This window comes from Lissotriton vulgaris, chromosome 8 (genome assembly GCF_964263255.1).
Source record: "Lissotriton vulgaris chromosome 8, aLisVul1.2, whole genome shotgun sequence".
Lineage (NCBI taxonomy): Eukaryota > Metazoa > Chordata > Amphibia > Caudata > Salamandridae > Lissotriton > Lissotriton vulgaris.
This window is the reverse complement of record NC_141696.1, coordinates 823,136,755-823,154,019: the sequence shown is the minus strand read 5'-3', so window position 1 is coordinate 823,154,019 and position 17,265 is coordinate 823,136,755. Positions and strand designations below refer to the sequence as shown.

Below are 17,265 nucleotides of genomic sequence, written 5' to 3'. Positions count from 1 at the left end.
CTCCCAGGTGGGCCATGGCTGCACCCAGAACCTGGCAACATTGCATTTATGCGGGGGGGTATCCCTCCACTTGTTTTGGCACAAAGCTGCCAGGTAACCCATGTTACCCATCGCATTTCTGTCCACCCTCATTGAGGGCTTTGCCAGTGGTGCGTTAGCCCAGTCATTCGTCTCCACTAGCTGCGCCGCGCAGTAGTACTTTAGGATATCTGGCAGGGCTGTTCCACCATCATAGACCACCCTAATCGATTTTTCTAGTGCTATGCAGGATGCCTTGCCATTACATAGGCAGGAGTCACACCTCACTGTTCACTTGCTGGGAGAAAGTATCTGAGAATTTGTAGGGTGTATTCTGGATTACATACAATAGTTTTGGCAACGTAATCATTTTATGTGAGCAAGGAAAGGGGTGGAACCCTCCAGTGCTTTTCATCGCTCCTGAGCTAATCCAGGAGCTATATACATTGTCCTTGAGAAACTGTTCCTTGTTTCTTGTCACTTGGATGCCCAGATATCAGAAGCTTTCCATGGCTGTCTTCAGTAAGAGAGGCCTCCTGGTATTGCCCCCCTGCACCCAGATGTCCGAAATATGTAGGTCTACTCATAATTAATGGTATAGCCTTAATATGATCCAAAGAGATGGAAGACGTGTAGGAGCCATGGGCTGTGCTGCATAGAGTAGTATGTTGTACGTGTAAAGCAAAATTCTGTCATCCCATGAGGCATCCCATCTGAACCTGTGCACCAATCTGTCCTTCCGTATCCATGCCTCTAGCACCTCAAGAGCCACTGCAAAGAGCATTTGCAAGTACGGGCAACCTTGCCATCTCCCCCTTGTGTCACAGAGAGACCTCCGACAACTCTTCATTAACCTTGACCCACGCCATAGCTTGGCTGTACAGAAGGTAGGCCTATTTCCGGTATTCTGGGCCAATCCCCATGCGCTCCGGCACCCCAAACAGAAAGGGCATTTCAGGGAGTCAAAGGCCATTTTTGCATCCAGGCAGAGCACCACCGTCTTTTCCGTAGCAAGTTCCATGTAGGCAATGCAACCATAAAATTGTTGCAAGTTGAGTTTGGTCTCCCTATAGGACATGAGTCCTGACTGGTCTAGATGTACCAAGTCGACAATAACCAGTTTCAAATTGTTGGCCAACAGTTTTGCCACAATTTTGACCTCAGCATTTAACAGGGATATTGGCTGATAGGAACTACATCTGCATGGTGGTTTGCCCCCTTCAGAATTGTCACAATTGTGGCCAGCTGCTGGTAAAATGGAAGGACTCCGCTCTTACCGGCTTCCTTAAACATGTTGAGGGGGCAAGGGGCAACTCTACCTGCTATCCCTTTATTGAGCTTTAAGGGGAGACCACTATGAACCAACTCCTTTCCTGACTGCAACTCCCTAATCACCTGTTGTGTCTCCTCTGCTGTTATCTAGCAGCTGTCTGTCATGTGCATAGAGTACAGGGAGGTCTATTTCCTCTACACACTCCTGTATGTCCGGCAACAGTCTGGTCTGGGTGGGTGGGTGCATAGATCTCCCCATAGAAATCGAAAAATACTTTGGCTGTGTCACGATGATTTGTGGCAGTCTCACCAATTGCTGCAGTGATTACGGCAACCTACTTTCGCTCGCAGTCCCTCTTCACTAGCCATGCCAGGATTTGACCGGATTTATTTCCCACCTTGGACAATCTCCGTTGGGTGATTAGGAAAGCCATCCATGCCTTATTTTCTGTAGCATCCCTATACTGTTTCAGTTCCAACAGGTGGACCAGATCGTTCTCTGCTGATCTGTTCACTCTAGCCTCTAGTTCTAGGACCTCGGCTTTTAGTCGGTCCAACTTGACCCACCATTTCTTCTTGTCCCCAATTACCAATGAAATGGCCTGCCCCCTCACCACAATCTTGTAGGCCTCCCACAAAGTGGACGCTGACTCTACTGAACCCACATTAGTTGTAGAGTACTGCCCCATGGAAGACCGACTCTTGTCCCTGAACTGCTTATCTTTCAGATACCATGGATCTAACTTTCACTCCACTGCTCCTTCCAATCATTTACACCCAGACAGGAGAGTAGTCAAATATACAGTGGGCCAGAATCTGTGCCACTGTAAACTTTTTTCCGTGGATGTGTTGTATCAGTAATTAATCTATTCTAGAGAAGGATCTTGGGGTCCCTGAATAGCAGGTAAATTGCCTGTTGTGAGAATGATGTCCCCTCCAAATATCCAGCAGGCCTATGGCGTCTACGAATTGGGTCAAGGGACTGGACCCCTCCCTCCAACCATTTCCTGTGTAGCTGCTCATCCATTGCCAGATTTAGGTCTCCCCATACCAATATTCCCAGTGGTAGTGAGAGCAATAGGGCTCCTACTGCGCATAAGGTTGCAGTGTATCACTTGGCCAGTACATAGAGTGAGCAAATGTGTATCACCTCCCCATCTCAGGTGCCTAAGCACACCGCAAAGCAGCACTGTTCATTTAGCCATGTTCTAATATGGGTGTAGGGTGTTGCTTTATGGATTAGGATCTCAGCTCCCCTTGAATTGGATGTGAATCCTGCGTGGGCCAGTAGTCTATACACTTGTCTCTCCAATGCCTTGCAGGAGTGGCACCTTAAGTGAGTCTCCTGCACCAGCACCACATCCGACCCCCATCTCTTTAAATATTATATGAACACGCCTTTCTTTATTTTATTTCCTAAATCATTCACTATTCCATGAGATGATCTTGAATTTAGCCACTGGCATATCTGGGGTGCAGGAAAGTGTTGGCCCCTCCCTTAGAAGCCTTCTCGCGGATGAGTGGGTTGACATTCTGTGGTAGAACTGTGGTAAATTGGAGACATCCCCTCCCCAACCCCTCCTCCCCGCTGCCTTTCCTGGCAGTTCCCCAACTTCCTGCTCAAGAAACTTGCAGAGTGCCTGTCGTCCCTAATCCCCCTAATGTTGCTACTTCTAACAAGCATGCATGCTCCACACCTCCCATCACCCTCCCTCTCCCAAATCAAAAATATTGTATGTCCCATCAAAGGCTCTGACTTGAAATGTCCAAGTCTGGCTTCCCTGTCTGTACAGTGGTTTCTTGATCTGTCTCTCTCCCAATGCAGCTGGGCTGGTTTTGCAACGTCTTCCTCCCGCCGGTCTCCAGCCTCCAGTCAGTCCCTTGCTTCAGATGATGTAGTGAAATACCACATTTTACTCTCTGTGATCGTGTGCTGCCTGGCCAGGAAGAGCATCATGTACTTCAGTTCTCATTCCCTGAGACAGCGATTGACCTCCTCGAAGCACCGGCACAGCCTCTGCACCCTCTTGGTAAAGTCCAGGAAGATTTGACAACCGTGTTCTCAGACTGCAAGTTGTCTCTTCTGGCCAGCTGTAGGATTGCATACTGGGCCCTGTGTTTGAAGATGAGGGCGATGACCATGTGTGGCGGGACCCCCAGCCACAGGGGGGCATTGGGGCCCAATGTGCCCACTCAATTGAGAAGAAATTCGATAGTCCTTTGGGCTTTTAGGACATTATGTCCTTCATGAACAGCTCAATGCTAGGTTATTCCACTCTCTCGGGTAGCCCCATCACCCAGATATTGTTCCGTCTGGAGCGACCCTCATAGTCATTCAATTTTGCCTCATTGTCTTACAGTAGACTGCCAATATGCCCCTTTAGTTTCTTGACCTCCTCTCTCAATTACTACAGTTCCTTGTCCATTTGGTGTTTTTTTGTTCACTGGGTTTGTGCTGGTCTGCTCTAAGGAGGTTCACCTCTCTGGTGACAGAGTCAATGTTATGTTCAAGGGAGCTGCGCACCACCTTTATTGCATTTATTATGTCCTTCAGCGAGGGCGCCTTGCCTGGCGTGTTCTAATGAGCAGTCTTCCTGTCTTCCTCCACCTGATCTGATGATGGAGGAGCAGGCCTCAGAACTGTACATTTCTCCATCCTGCTTTGCTGGCTAGGCTTTCCCCCCTTGTCATGAACCATCCTGCACTGGTTACACCAACTTCCACAAGGGCACCTGGCCGCTGGACCATAAAGTGTTCTAGAGGGGGCAGCTATCGCTGCCATCTATCAGAGGGCAATGGTATAGTTTCTGTCTGCTCCATTCAACTCCCCCATGGCCTGTTGATTTCACTCACACCCCTATTTAGTCGTGTCAGGGCAGCTGAAGAATAGGGGTGCCCGCTGAATTCTAAGGGCCAACTTCCGCCTCTTTCTTGGCACTTTCCTGCCACTACTAGCTGCCTTCGGTGACTTGCCTCCTGGATCACATGTGCAGGCCCCTATCACCTCCCACTGGGATACACAGACCACCTCTTGTTTTCTCCTAGTCTCCCCAGCCACGGTCAGGCCCCAAACCCACTGTTCGGCAAAGTCGCTCCCAGGGCAGACAGGCCCTTCGTCCAGGCCTCTCACTGTTGCCAGCAGATGAGGAATCGGAAGGGGAAACTGTGGCAGAGATGATGTCCCACACTTCATTCCACCCCTACGATGCCTCCGCAGGCCCTGCTCTAGCACTGGCCCGACAAGTCTGTTTTCTCTGGCACCTCACTATTGGGTTGGGCAAGGGGGAAGAGAGTATCTCCAATCCAGCTCGCCACATGCCGCAATCAAATTGTGGCCTACTGTGCCACTCTGCTGTCTGTGTCTAGCCTGCCTCCACTTCTGGAGCCCCAGCCACCACTAGGATGCACCACAGGGCCTCTGCTCCCGACCCTCCACAGTGGTTACAGTAAGTAGGGGGAGCACAAAGTGGGAGGAGCCCCCAGCACACCACCACTCAGCACTGCCCCAGCACAGCTCACTAGACCTCAGCCTCCCACGCTGCTCCTCCTCTCAGTTTGCCGCAGACCCTCGATAGTGCTTCGGACCCCGACTGGTCACAGTCGGGGTCCGACGGGCCTCCACTGACTCCTGTGACCCTGCCAGCCCATTATCCAGGTGGGACTTCTCTCAGCCACCTCTGCCCAAGGTGATGTGCCAGCAGGTCGAGTCCAGTTCCGGCAGGCCTCAAAGTTCCTTGCACGTCTTGGAGCACTCTTCCACTGGAAATTCGCTCTCCTTCAGTCTCCCTTGCCTCTTTACTGCTGACATATGGCTCTAGAGTCCCAGATTGTCGAGCAGTGTTATGGATGTTAGGGAAATTTAGGTAGTGGTGACGGAGCTCACTAAGTTATGCGCCCATCGTGCTGAGCGGCCGGTCACGCCCCCAAGCTAGTAGATTTGACCATAAAAAGCTGGTGCAATATTTTATTTTTGATTGGAAGCATAAGTCACAAAACATAAAAGTAGAATCGAACACATGCCACCGTCTAAACATTGCGGCCATATACTTACATGAAAATGTTTAAAATAAAAAACATTAACCATTGCATATATTTTTTATATAAAATTGTGGACGTTTCATGTACTTAGGACAGGTGTAGAAACCACTTTTAATTTCAATGCACATCACAGGAAAACCCAATTCTCATTGACACAAAGAAAAGGTACTATTTGCTTAGAATTACTGTAACAAGAAGACACAGTTCAACATATAAGGATGTCTAATAAATAAAACGGAACAAAGAATGGAAAGAAAAAAAAGTTCTAATTTAAGTATTGGCCCACCAGGCCTTGCACTGAAGGGCATTTCTTTTTTGGCAGATGAGCATATGAGACAAGGCAAACGCCATGTCTCACAAAACAAAATAGCCAGTGGCAGAAGAGGGCTGACCCACTGCTTCCTGATAAATTATGTTGCAATGCAAGCAAAAGGTGAATGACAGTTGAACAGACCAGTGGATGAACAGGGCTGACCCAAGGCCCCCGCGTGTATTTATTATGTATGTGTTTATTTTTGAGTTTACATGAGGCTCACGATGAAGCTAAAACTCTTTCCAGGACAGTGCTATAAGTGCCAGGTAATAAAGAAAAAATACACGAAAAGAGCAGAAGAATAAGGACAATCTAAGCTCACAAAGAATTTTAAGGTGGATGAAGTCCTGTTGCTTGTTACACTATAATTCATTAATGAATTAATTTAAATAATTAGTAAACAATGCAGAAAAAATGAACATGACAGTTAAAGGTTAGGCATAATATTTGATACTTAGGGCAAACACATTGATTACATTGTATTTATGTTACTGTATTGAATGTGTTAATTTTTGTTTATTCCTTTCATAACATAAATTGGATGATAAGTGGGGTTTTTATGTAAATGTTTGAACCATGGCAGTATTTTATGCACACAGTCTGTAAGCATAATTTCATTGGATGCAATTCAGAGGTTTCTTTTTATGAATCATTGAGAGCGTAAGGCTAGTACAAGTGGGAAAAGAGTGTTGTTGTGCAATTGTTTAATGAATAGAGAGAATACGAACTACATAGAATGTAGTGAATATGAGATGAACCTGAAAGCTTTAGCTTAACTGTGGAATGTTAGGCAAAAATTACTAAGTACTTCTACTATATATAGTAATGAGTCTATGTACACATACATTTTTGCCCTTGCATATGTAATCTCTACCTAGATATATCACACCGATCAAAACAAAATGTAATATAAATTCGGTCCAAATGTTGATTTCCCTCTTCAAAAATCCACCCAATGAATTTGTCTGCATTAACATGTATAAATTTTTTAAGTCTTTTTTAAAATTATATTAACGTGATAATTTTATTAACAAAAATTGTAAATTTTATTGTTTATACATTTGTTGTTCTCGCAAGAGAACTGAATCAAATAAACTTACGTACTTACTGTAATCTCTACCTGCATTTTGGAGCATTTTCTGAACGCATATTGAGTAATCAGGTGATAATATAGATATACACTATCAATATGCAAGGGGCACAGCTGTTTCATAAAGATCCCAGAATGGATCATCTTAATAATAAAGGTATATGGGTGAAGCCTACCCAAGAATAGATAAAAACATTAACAAGGAACAAGAAAACTGAGGTGAGTGGAAATTTTGAAGCAGATAATAAGAAATCCAAAAGCGAATTGAATGAGGAGAAGAGGCAGGTCCCTGGTCTGGAGCTACTTGAGAACGTGCCTCTGATCAAGTGCCAACATTCTCAAAGTCAAGAAAGGGATTAGTAAGAGAGTAAATATCTTGGAGGAAGACCTATATGACTTATTTATAAGCATTGTGAAAAAAAGTATTCGGCACGACTTGTGTATAGTGAATATTCATGGCGCTGGCTTGGGTTCTATATGCACATTGACATAACAGGATATTTTTGTAGAGTTTTTCTGGATTTAATTTTATAGATCCGACTTCCAACCATACATCGTACAAAAACATCACCCCAGTCGGTGTAGGTTTCTAGTATTAGGTCTAATGGATCAATATTTTTGTAAACGAAATTCAGGACACAATATTAACTGTCAAAAAAAGTTTTTGGTCACAATATTCTGCCAAGATACCTGCATGGATTTTACTTAAAGATACAAAATGTGTGCTCAGTGAAAGAAGGTACAGTTCCTGTTATTCATACAAAGAATATAAAACCGTAGTATCATCTGACACTACTGGAGCATTTCAGTTCAACTTGGGACTTAGTAGAGACTTCATTTGGCTAGTATCCAACCATTTGTGAATGTATTTCCAAATTGACGGGGTGACCTATCACTGAGTGAGTCATGGGTTACTTGTTGGTTTTAGTTATCTAATTTGAAAGAATATCACCTCTATTGACCTTGAATTTGGATGGCATTGTGTATGATGTTTATCATGCTCTTGAGATGGTGAACTATGGGCTAGAACCTAAGAAAACCAATTTAGACAAGAAATATATATTTTAAAAAGTTTTATAATTTAGGAGAGGTGCTGGCTTCAATAAATGTTAGGTTAGGAAGGAGTTATTGTGGTATACAAAAGGATTTTAAACTGTTAGATAATGATTCAAAACTATATAGTTTTAAAGATTGAAATGCTTTGATTTGGGACTGTTTCAAGAACATCATTTAAACACACTCCCTTTTGTCAACTTTCAATGTAAAAGTTTTTATTTTTTCAAGAATCACAGTCCGTAATATTTGTCCAGTTCTGTCTCACCATGTTATATATGTGGAACAGGGTCTATTACTCATGTGCATCATGAATGTGTGATTAAACGGGACCTGAAGGAAGATTTGCAGACATGGTGTTGGCTGTTAAAACCACCTGCTTTTAACCAATTGAAAACCTGCTTTGAAATATCTGAATGATGTGTTTACATGTGCCAAGGTTTTCAACCACAACTCTCAACTGATTTCTAGCCAGTGTAGTCTCACTTTAGAGCTCACTTTCTACCTTTTTCACTAACACATCTGAACTCTAAAAAATATAATTTCAGAAAACAGGGACATTATAAAGTACAGTTTGACGACCAAAATAAAATTGATGATGTTTGTTCATTGGCTTAAGATGACAGAGCGGTTTTTGGGCCTGTACTTACTCTTTATTCCTAGTTTGTGGAAAACAATTTTCAGTGGGCAGGAACTGTTTCTGAAAATGTGGAGTGAGATGGTTTTCAGGGTCAAAAAAGGCATAAGGATTCAGATCTTCTGGGCCACCGTAAATAGGTAGTGGATATTACTGACTCCCTAATACATGTCTATATACAGTGTTGTATGATAGCAAGCCAGTGAGGCATGAACACTAGTTGTGTGCTGCTGGCTATTTCCCTGGTGCATCCATTGGATCAGCCGTGCAGCATGAATTTGCTTCCCATCAATTGAAAGCATATTTACCATGGTGGATAACCTGCTCCGTGTTTATTTTCAACAAAAGGTGCTAGGTTCAAGGAATGTTTTTGTTGCAGGGAGCTCCTATGGCTTAATGATATGCCAACGTACCTGTCTTGTGCACAGGCAAACCTGAATGTCCCAAATAGACAATACCACGCATCGCGTGATTCTATAATATAATCTATATCTACGTTTGTCAATTTCATATATGCCAGAGTTGAGTTGTTTGTCACACTTTAAAAAAGAAAATATATTTCTTGACCACGCTTGCAAGTAAATCATTAGATTTTCATGTGCTTCATTTCTTAACTAATACCATAGTAATCATGTTTATACTTCTTCAAAATAGGATTTCCTCAACCTTTGCTCCAACAAATGGACGGTCCAGATATTCCAAAGATAGAGGTAAGTACCTTTTTCAAAATATCCCCAAAAAACAATCAAGAACATTGTTAAACTGTCTAGTTTGGATGTCTGTAATTCACATTCTGTGGACCTATTTTAATTGAATTCTACACCATGTACTAGCTTTACATCTTAGGCGTTTTAAGTTTTATGAAGAAAAATACATCAATAGCACTCTATTAATTGTCTATAAGCAATACGTTGTGCCCTCACCATTTCCATGGGAAAATACAATTTGCCTAATGTACCAAACATCTGTGCACCCAACTAGTCATAAATGTTGCCCTACAGCTGTTGCATGTGTTATGTGAGTATCCTAAAGTGATTGTTCTCATCCACTGCATTTACCATGATGCATCTGGGAGAAAATGTATGCTGGTGTGTCACAGCGTGTACCTCTCCCCTTGCATTTTGTACGTTGTCTGCTTCAAGGGCCTGAAAAGCAGATTGGGTGAGTGCTGTGCATATTGGTTTGAGCTAAGAAATAGTTAATATAGAGTGCAGAGTTGGATTCTGGTAAAACAGTTTTCAGGTTCTGGTCTATATCTAGACAGCTGTTGGACCGTTTCTGCTCTTTCAGAATGCTGGAGTAGTAAATAAATAGTCTTTTAGCAAATAATACTATTTTCAGTCAGTATGAATCCTTTACTTATTTTAGAAGCAAAAACAATGAGTAGGTAAAAGTAAACATATATCTCTCAACAAAGTCAAGCCTGTATTCAGAACGCAACCCTAGTGGTGGATACTGACTATAACCTAAAGGAAGTTTGAGCATGAAGAGAAACAAAAGACTATCATTGTGAACGTCACATAAAGGCAGGAGGAAGCAAACCGCCTCCTGATGCTCCAGTCTCCAGAATCTCCTAAGACCTTCTCTTGGACTGCAGTTGCTTCCCAACATTTGGAGAATTGTATGTTTTTTTAAAGCAACCTTGTCCATTTTTGCAAACCTTTACTTGAAATATCAAAGTACTGTCTATTTAATTATCCATTTCCATTAACCATTTTCCCCTTGCTTACCACCATCTTTTGCCTTTTGCCTCTTTGATCTTAAATTATTTCCCAGTCAGTCATTCTTCGCATTACGCTCCATGGACAACATTTTTGGGAAAGGAGTACAGATGAAAAACACAAATTATAATTAAATCAGAATAAATATGAACAATATATTAAAAATTGATACTTTCATATGAACAAATCCGTCATGATGAACACAAAACAGCTGTACAACAGCGTTTGCTACCTGTTTATTTTACTATAATGCAAGAATACATCAATATGTATGGAGTCTAACTGTTTCCTTTTACTTTTTAGAGACTGGCCCTTTGTTTCAGTCAGTGGACGGCACTTTCAAATAGACCCCAGGTAAAATTTCTATACTGTGCTTGTAATCCATATAGCCACTGTATGATTTTATCAAATATTTGACTATAACAATGCTGGTAGAAATCACTGTATAATGCATGTTCGTTTGAATTGTGCACAATAACCATGCCTTTTTTGACCACCTTCCCGCATACTGTAAAACAAATAATAGGGTCAAGTGGGGGTTGATCCACCGCAGTTGTAGGTGACAGCGGGCATTAGTGATCTGTGGTGTAAACAGCATTTCAACATTGACCCATACTACGTGGTTAGGTATCTTTGGGACTGATTGAGATAGAGTGTAGCAGCTGCTCCAGTGAGGATGACCAGTTAAAAGGCACACTCGTGGTCTCCAATGGACCCCGGAATACATTCTAGCTCTTGAAAGCATTTGTATTAGGCAGATGGGTGTTTCATTTGAGTTGTCTACACTATCCTGCAGTTTTAGGTGAATCTGCATATCAAACAAATACATGTTGTGGACTATTTTGTGAAAGATGAGGACAGTGGAGTAGCTTGGTCAGTAAGATGGGGGGGGAGGGTGGTGAGTGTGAGATTTTCCAACAATCACGTTGGCATATCATGTTCAAATACATTACAAAACAGGCATGGTGCCTGAGCGGGGCTTCAGGGGCAGTGAAAAGTGAGAGGATCACGGATTGGTAGGGGTACTAAGTGGGGGAATACACAATATTTTGTACAATAACCAACATATTTGAAGACTTTCAAAACAGATAGAGTAAAAGAGTGTGGGTGCATTGTTGTCCGTGTGTATGTAAAAATTCTTGATCTGACAGACACCTCACCATACCCTATTGAAAGCAGATGCACCTAACTATTTACCACATATTAGATCTATTAGGTGGGTGTAACACCCAAAACAGCAACCCCGCCCCCCACCCTGGAGCTACACCTCTGGATGAGAATGATTTAAATGGTAAAGAGGTTCAGAGGTAAAGCAATCCTGGTGACATTCAACAAAATATATTAGAATGTTGGAGAAGGAGTGTAATTGTGTATAGTTGGAATGGATGTCTATGAAAGACACAAGCCAAGCCAGTAAAGAGAAACAACAACAAATTTTGAGTTTCTAAGAATTATTGATATGTTGGTACTTATCAACACCCAACACAAGGTGATTTTCCAAACCAAGTCATAATTAATTTAATGTATTGTTCGAATATAATTGGTTAATGTAGAGCTTAATGTCATTATATAGCCAATACTCAAATGTAATCCAACACCAACACCTATTTCTCTTTTTGGATTACTTTGGGCTCGGAGTTCCTGTAAAATTACTCAGCTATCAATAAGGAATAACTTGTTAAATACTGCTAAATACCACACTCCTGACTTTTCATAGAGCTAAATAACAGATGTTGCTATTACCCAATTTATAACATTGAATTTACTCACTTCAGAACCATGGAGTGCTAAGACGGTGTTGCCGGGAGAGAGCATTGCGTTCACTGTGCCATCCTCCTGGCAGTAGACTTGAATTGATATTCACAATGAAAAGCCACCCGCAAAATGTCTGTTAGTTATAGCAAAAGAAAGTTGCCTTGTGCTTTACTAATGCAGCTCTCAAGTTTCACATTTTCATGCATGAGCAGCTCATCCAGGACAGGGTTTTTCACTGGGATTTGCAGTCCTGTATAACATATTAAAAGTATTCACACATAAAAGAAACAAGATGCAATTTACAGTTGTCCTTATGGATCGTACCAAGACAAATAAAACACGGTAAGCTTTGGAATACCAGGTCAGTTTGCTTTTTTTCTGATACTGCGCATGTAGTCATTGCTCATGGTATTGTCCCAAAGGTGATTTAAATTAAAACTGCAGAAACCCTCACCTGCAACATGTAATGTGCTTCTTTACTGGTTTCCTACCCAGAGTGACCTGGTATGCATTGGTCCATGGTGGGCTGACAAAGAGCATGTAGAGAAGAGATAGTGTTCAATCACACAATGTAGTGCATTAGCCAATTTGTTGTATTGATTTTGGTGCATGTCAATGCATTACCTATTGTTTGAGGTTTAATCCTAAGGATCTAGTAAAGATGTGTGACGTTGTTAACATCTTAGTGTAATAATAACCCTCCTACAACACTGTCAAAAGTCACCTGGCTATGTGTGGAAACGTTATGTACACCTATAATCTCAGTGTCATCTACACATGCCCTAAACTATTAATCTAGTTTCCTGGACATTTTTCAGCAGGGATCCTTCAGGATGTAGCCCCACCTCTAAAATTTTTAGATCCTGACATGGGATGCGGAAGGGACATGGAGAATCAGGAACACACTCATATACTTTTTTTTAAAAATGTACCTAGAGAGGGACGAATCTGTTCCAATTCTAGTAACCTATGGAGGAGAAAGTACATACATTCAACATAAATAAAGAGTGATTGCTCACTGCGGAGTAAATACCTCTTGTTTACTTTGCCCAGAATGAGTTGTACCTACCCACTTGTAAAGTGCGGCTGTTTGACACTCCATTTATTACTCATGTGCTTAAAAAGTCGTTTTTAATGGTTTTCTACGTCTTACTGTCTTTTTAAAAAAAGCTCCACTAAGGGGTCGATTCCAATTTCGTCCGGAAGGGCTCCGAATCATGTTCGGAGCCCTTCCGACCGAATCGGGCACTGCCGGCCGGATTCCTTTCCGACCGAGCCATTCCGATGGGCTCGGTCGGAAAGAAATCCGACTTGGATTTCGGACGACAGGCTCGGAGAGCCTGTCTGCAGTCCAGAAATCCTCCAGTACTCCCCTGGTCGCCTCTGTATGACCGAGGAGTACGATTGCAGATTTTCACTGCCTTTTCGTGCCGGTCTGTACGGCACAAAAAGGCAAACGGAAGCTGTCTCTGAGGGCCCTCACGGGTGTGAGGCCGCGGGATGGCAGCCTGGGGGCAACTATGGTGCCCCTCAGTTGATCCCTGCACCCGGTGGCAGGCACCTTGGGGTGCCGGCCACAGGGTGCAGGGATGAACTGCACCCCTGCAGTCTACATTGCAAGCATGCTTTCCGGTCGGAAAGCATGCTTGCATTGTAAGGTTAAACAATGCGACGTACTAGCAGGGCTGTAACTGACGACAGCAGGTCGGTCGGTTACAGCTCCTGCCCGATGTCGGATGGACTTAGGTCCGTCCCACATCCGAATAGGCCCCTTAGTGTGAAAGGCAGACTAAGGGGTGATACTACAATCAGATTCCAGTGAGATCATAAACACATTCTATATTCACAAGCTTTTCCAGCATGGTGTAAGTGGCACAGATTTGGGGAGCTTTGGGTGAGAATTGTTTCTACTATTTTTTCTGCTTAGGTGAGGGTTCATGTACATGTTTCAAAGAAATCTCCTTGGGAACAATACAACGAGGAAGGATCATATGCCTAATAGCGGGAAAAAAATACTCAGTATTCTAATGCTTATTGTGTTATTATAGTCCATTATAAAACCAGAACTACAAGTCCAAGAATTCAAAGGAAATACCTGGTATGCTTGGGCTACTCGTGCATTGATCTGGGAAACCTGGGAGCTCTGCACTAAGCCAAGTAAATGCATCCCCAAGCCTTGTGGCCACACATAGATGGCTGAGGAGTATGAAGTGCTCCATTGTGCGAAACCTGGCTGAGAAGTTGAGTTTGATCAGACGATATTCACACACTTGCTATTAGGTATTTCCTAATTGATGTTCAACCCAAATCATTACAATTTATGAGAGAACAGTTCTACCACACAGAAATACCACTACAGCTTACACACATCTTTATCAGTGAGTGGGGAGGTTTTTGGAATCAATATAGAAGAAAAGTATTGTGTGGAACAAATTTGGTGTCAAGAATATTGAGGATGAGGGGGTGTGACTAGCGACCGCAGAAGATGGCAACCCTGTAATTGAGCTGTGCTAGCTAATCCAAATCTGTCAAAATCTGAAGTAAATGGAGTAAATCCCGTTTTATCAGCCATCGGAGTGTTACTGACAGCCTTACGCATGACTGCATCCCCCGCGGGTCTCTGGGTGACTCTGCAGCCGAGCTTTGAGATGGGCCGGTGGGCGGAATCAAGATGGCATAGCCCACGTAGCCAGAGACAAGGTTGTTGCAGGAGGTTTTCTGGCGCTCTGCCAGTGGTTTGGGCTGACGTGTGAAGCTGTGCCCTAATCCGTATGAGGTGCCCCTCTGGGAAGTAGGAGACGAGGCTGCTGTGCAGCAGAAAGTGAGACTCACAAACGGCATCATGTGTGAGAATATGTACGCGTTTCGCTCTGTCCCAGTGAAGCAGCACCTCTCTCTTTCTTGACTGGGCAGGAGACAGAAGCGGTGAGGGAGCGTGGGAAACAACCTTTAAAACGCAACCATTACATCGCACTACAATTACAACGCAAGCATTACATCGCAACATCCTTTACAATGCATGACACTACAATGCAGGCATTACAGTGCATACCATTACAATGAATGACTCTACATAGCATGTCACTACAACGCAGGCATTACAACGCATACCATTGGAGTTAGAATAGTCATTTTTAACCTCTACACTGTCCAACACTTACCCTACTGTTGCACCCCCTGGAGTTAGAATAGTCATTTTTACCCCTACACTATCCAACTCTTACCCTACTGTTGCATCCCCTGGAGTTAGAATAGTAATTTTTACCCTATACTATCGAATACTTACCTTAAATACAATGTAATGGTATGCATTGTAAAGGTAGTATGCGATGTAATGGAATGCGTTGTAAATGTAGTTTTTTAAAATGCGATGTAGTGTCATGCAATGTAATGGAATGCATTGTAGTGGATGTTACGATGTAAAAACTGCGTTGTAAGTGCATGCATTGTAAACGTATGCGTTGTAATGTCATACATTCGGGAGCATGGTGGTCCGGACCTGCTGTGACATGGGCTGGGGGAATATTGATAGCTCGGGCTGCACGCCCTCCCCTCCTCCTCATTGCCTGTGAATACGCGGGTGAGCCGCCCAGGGAGCTGCGTGTGAAGCTGTTCAGCAGCCGGGAGGACTGGGCGACTGCATTGAGAACGAGGGAACAGTGGTTGTCCCCGGCAGAACCTGGACTGGTGACAGGTGAAGAAATGCACTCCTGTCTAGAAGATTGTTAGTGGGCACTTCCCCCTCCCAAACTACCTGAATAAGTAGTTGCATTTTGGACGTGCAGTACTGCCATTTTTGCGCCTAGGAGTAGTGGAGCCCGGGAGAGACAACAACTATCACTGGGAGTGACACATACGACTGTGCTCGCCCACAAATGTATGCGAATCAGTGTCTTCTGACACACAGTGAGCATGGGCCGCAACAAGGTGGTGGGATCCAGGCAGGCCAACCAAATAGACAAATATACTGTTGCATGGGCCGTGAGTGTGGAGCTACAGGCGGGGACTCACCATCGGAGCAGGAATAACAATCCCCAGGACCCTCTCTGAAAGACATTTGGAGGGCCATCACTGAATTACGTGGGACCTTGGAACCCAAGCTTGACTCGTCCTGGAAGAAGTCAACTTACTCAGGGTGGACTTCCAGAAAATGTCTGAGAGAGTGTCGGCAGCAGAGGCGGGCATTGGGGGCCGGCAGTCCAAGACCAAACGCCTAGAGGAGCAGGTTTTATGACTCACTAGGAATCAATCCGATATGTTTGCCCGACTTGAAGACCAGGAAGGGAGAGCCCGACGGAACAACATCCGGGTGGTGGGAGTACCGGAGGGAACGGAAGGTCCGTCCATGAACCTCTTCTTGGAAGACTTAATCCTCAGCAAGTTGAAGCCCAAGCGTATGTTCACATTCTTTTCAATTGAGCAGGCCCACTGAGCGCTGGGGGGCTGACCTCACCCGGAAGTGCCTTTACGCACAATCATAGCCCAGATACTAAATTTCAGGGACAGAGACGCCATATTGCAGGCAGCACGTCCGCATGGAGGTCTACATCATGAAAATGTGGTCATCCGTTTCTTATATGAACGTGATGCCAGTGGGTCACTGGGACCATCCCTGTGGGAACACCAATTTCTCCTCTTATAACATCAAAGGATTCCACACAATGTTGTACGTGATATTGAAAAGATTTATTTTCTCTTCATAAATTTTTCTTTCAAGAACAGTTCATTTGTGTCATTTCATTATTCATATATTCATAATTGAGGCATCATCATTATAAATTGTATCCTATCCAATGCATTTTGGGCTAGCGTGTAGCCCTTCGTCAGGGACTAATGCTGTCGAAAAAATGATAAACATACCACATATTTGTAAGCCTGTCATATGGAATATCTAACAAATAGTAAAAGGTCAAACGGAATAATTATCAGACAAATACGTTGTAAACATGTTCAATGTTCTATCAGTACAATGATAAGAATGCAAAAACACCAGGTTCAGTAAATGGTGAAAATAACTTACATGCCTGACTTTGTTCGTGTAGGGTTTAAACGCTAACGACAAATAAAAGGAGAACATTATTGATGGCTGTCTCGATTTGATGGTATCGGGTGTTAAAACGTGACGTGTTGTTTGTTGGTTCACTAACCTGATGTGGAATCTTGGATAACCGCAAAACGCGGGTTTCTTCTACTCGAAAACGCCACTATCGAGAGCGTTCGCCATTCGCTCTATGTAAACAGTGTTGGTCGCGATCACGTGATCAACGATAACTGAAGACAGACTAACCTCTAAAAGGCTGTGCTGTTTGTTAGACGAGCGCTTTGGGGTAATCATTCGAATGTTGATCGTAATTAAAATATTGTAAAT

At 43.4% G+C, this 17,265-nt stretch overlaps 1 protein-coding gene across 4 annotated transcripts in view; it reads left to right on the top strand.

Annotated features, from left to right (window-relative positions):
* NMS (neuromedin S) overlaps nucleotides 1–17,265 on the top strand; it is a 373,480-nt gene that overhangs the window by 145,715 nt on the left and 210,500 nt on the right. For all 4 annotated transcript variants that reach the window (XR_015299176.1, XM_086933393.1, XM_086933392.1 and 1 more), the window contains exons 2-3: nucleotides 9,076–9,131; nucleotides 10,446–10,496. Coding sequence is in view for 3 of the 4 variants with exons in the window: in XM_086933393.1 (XP_086789519.1) it covers nucleotides 9,076–9,131; nucleotides 10,446–10,496 (107 nt within the window). In the remaining variant the exon portion in view is untranslated. The remainder of the gene's footprint in view (nucleotides 1–9,075; nucleotides 9,132–10,445; nucleotides 10,497–17,265) is intronic.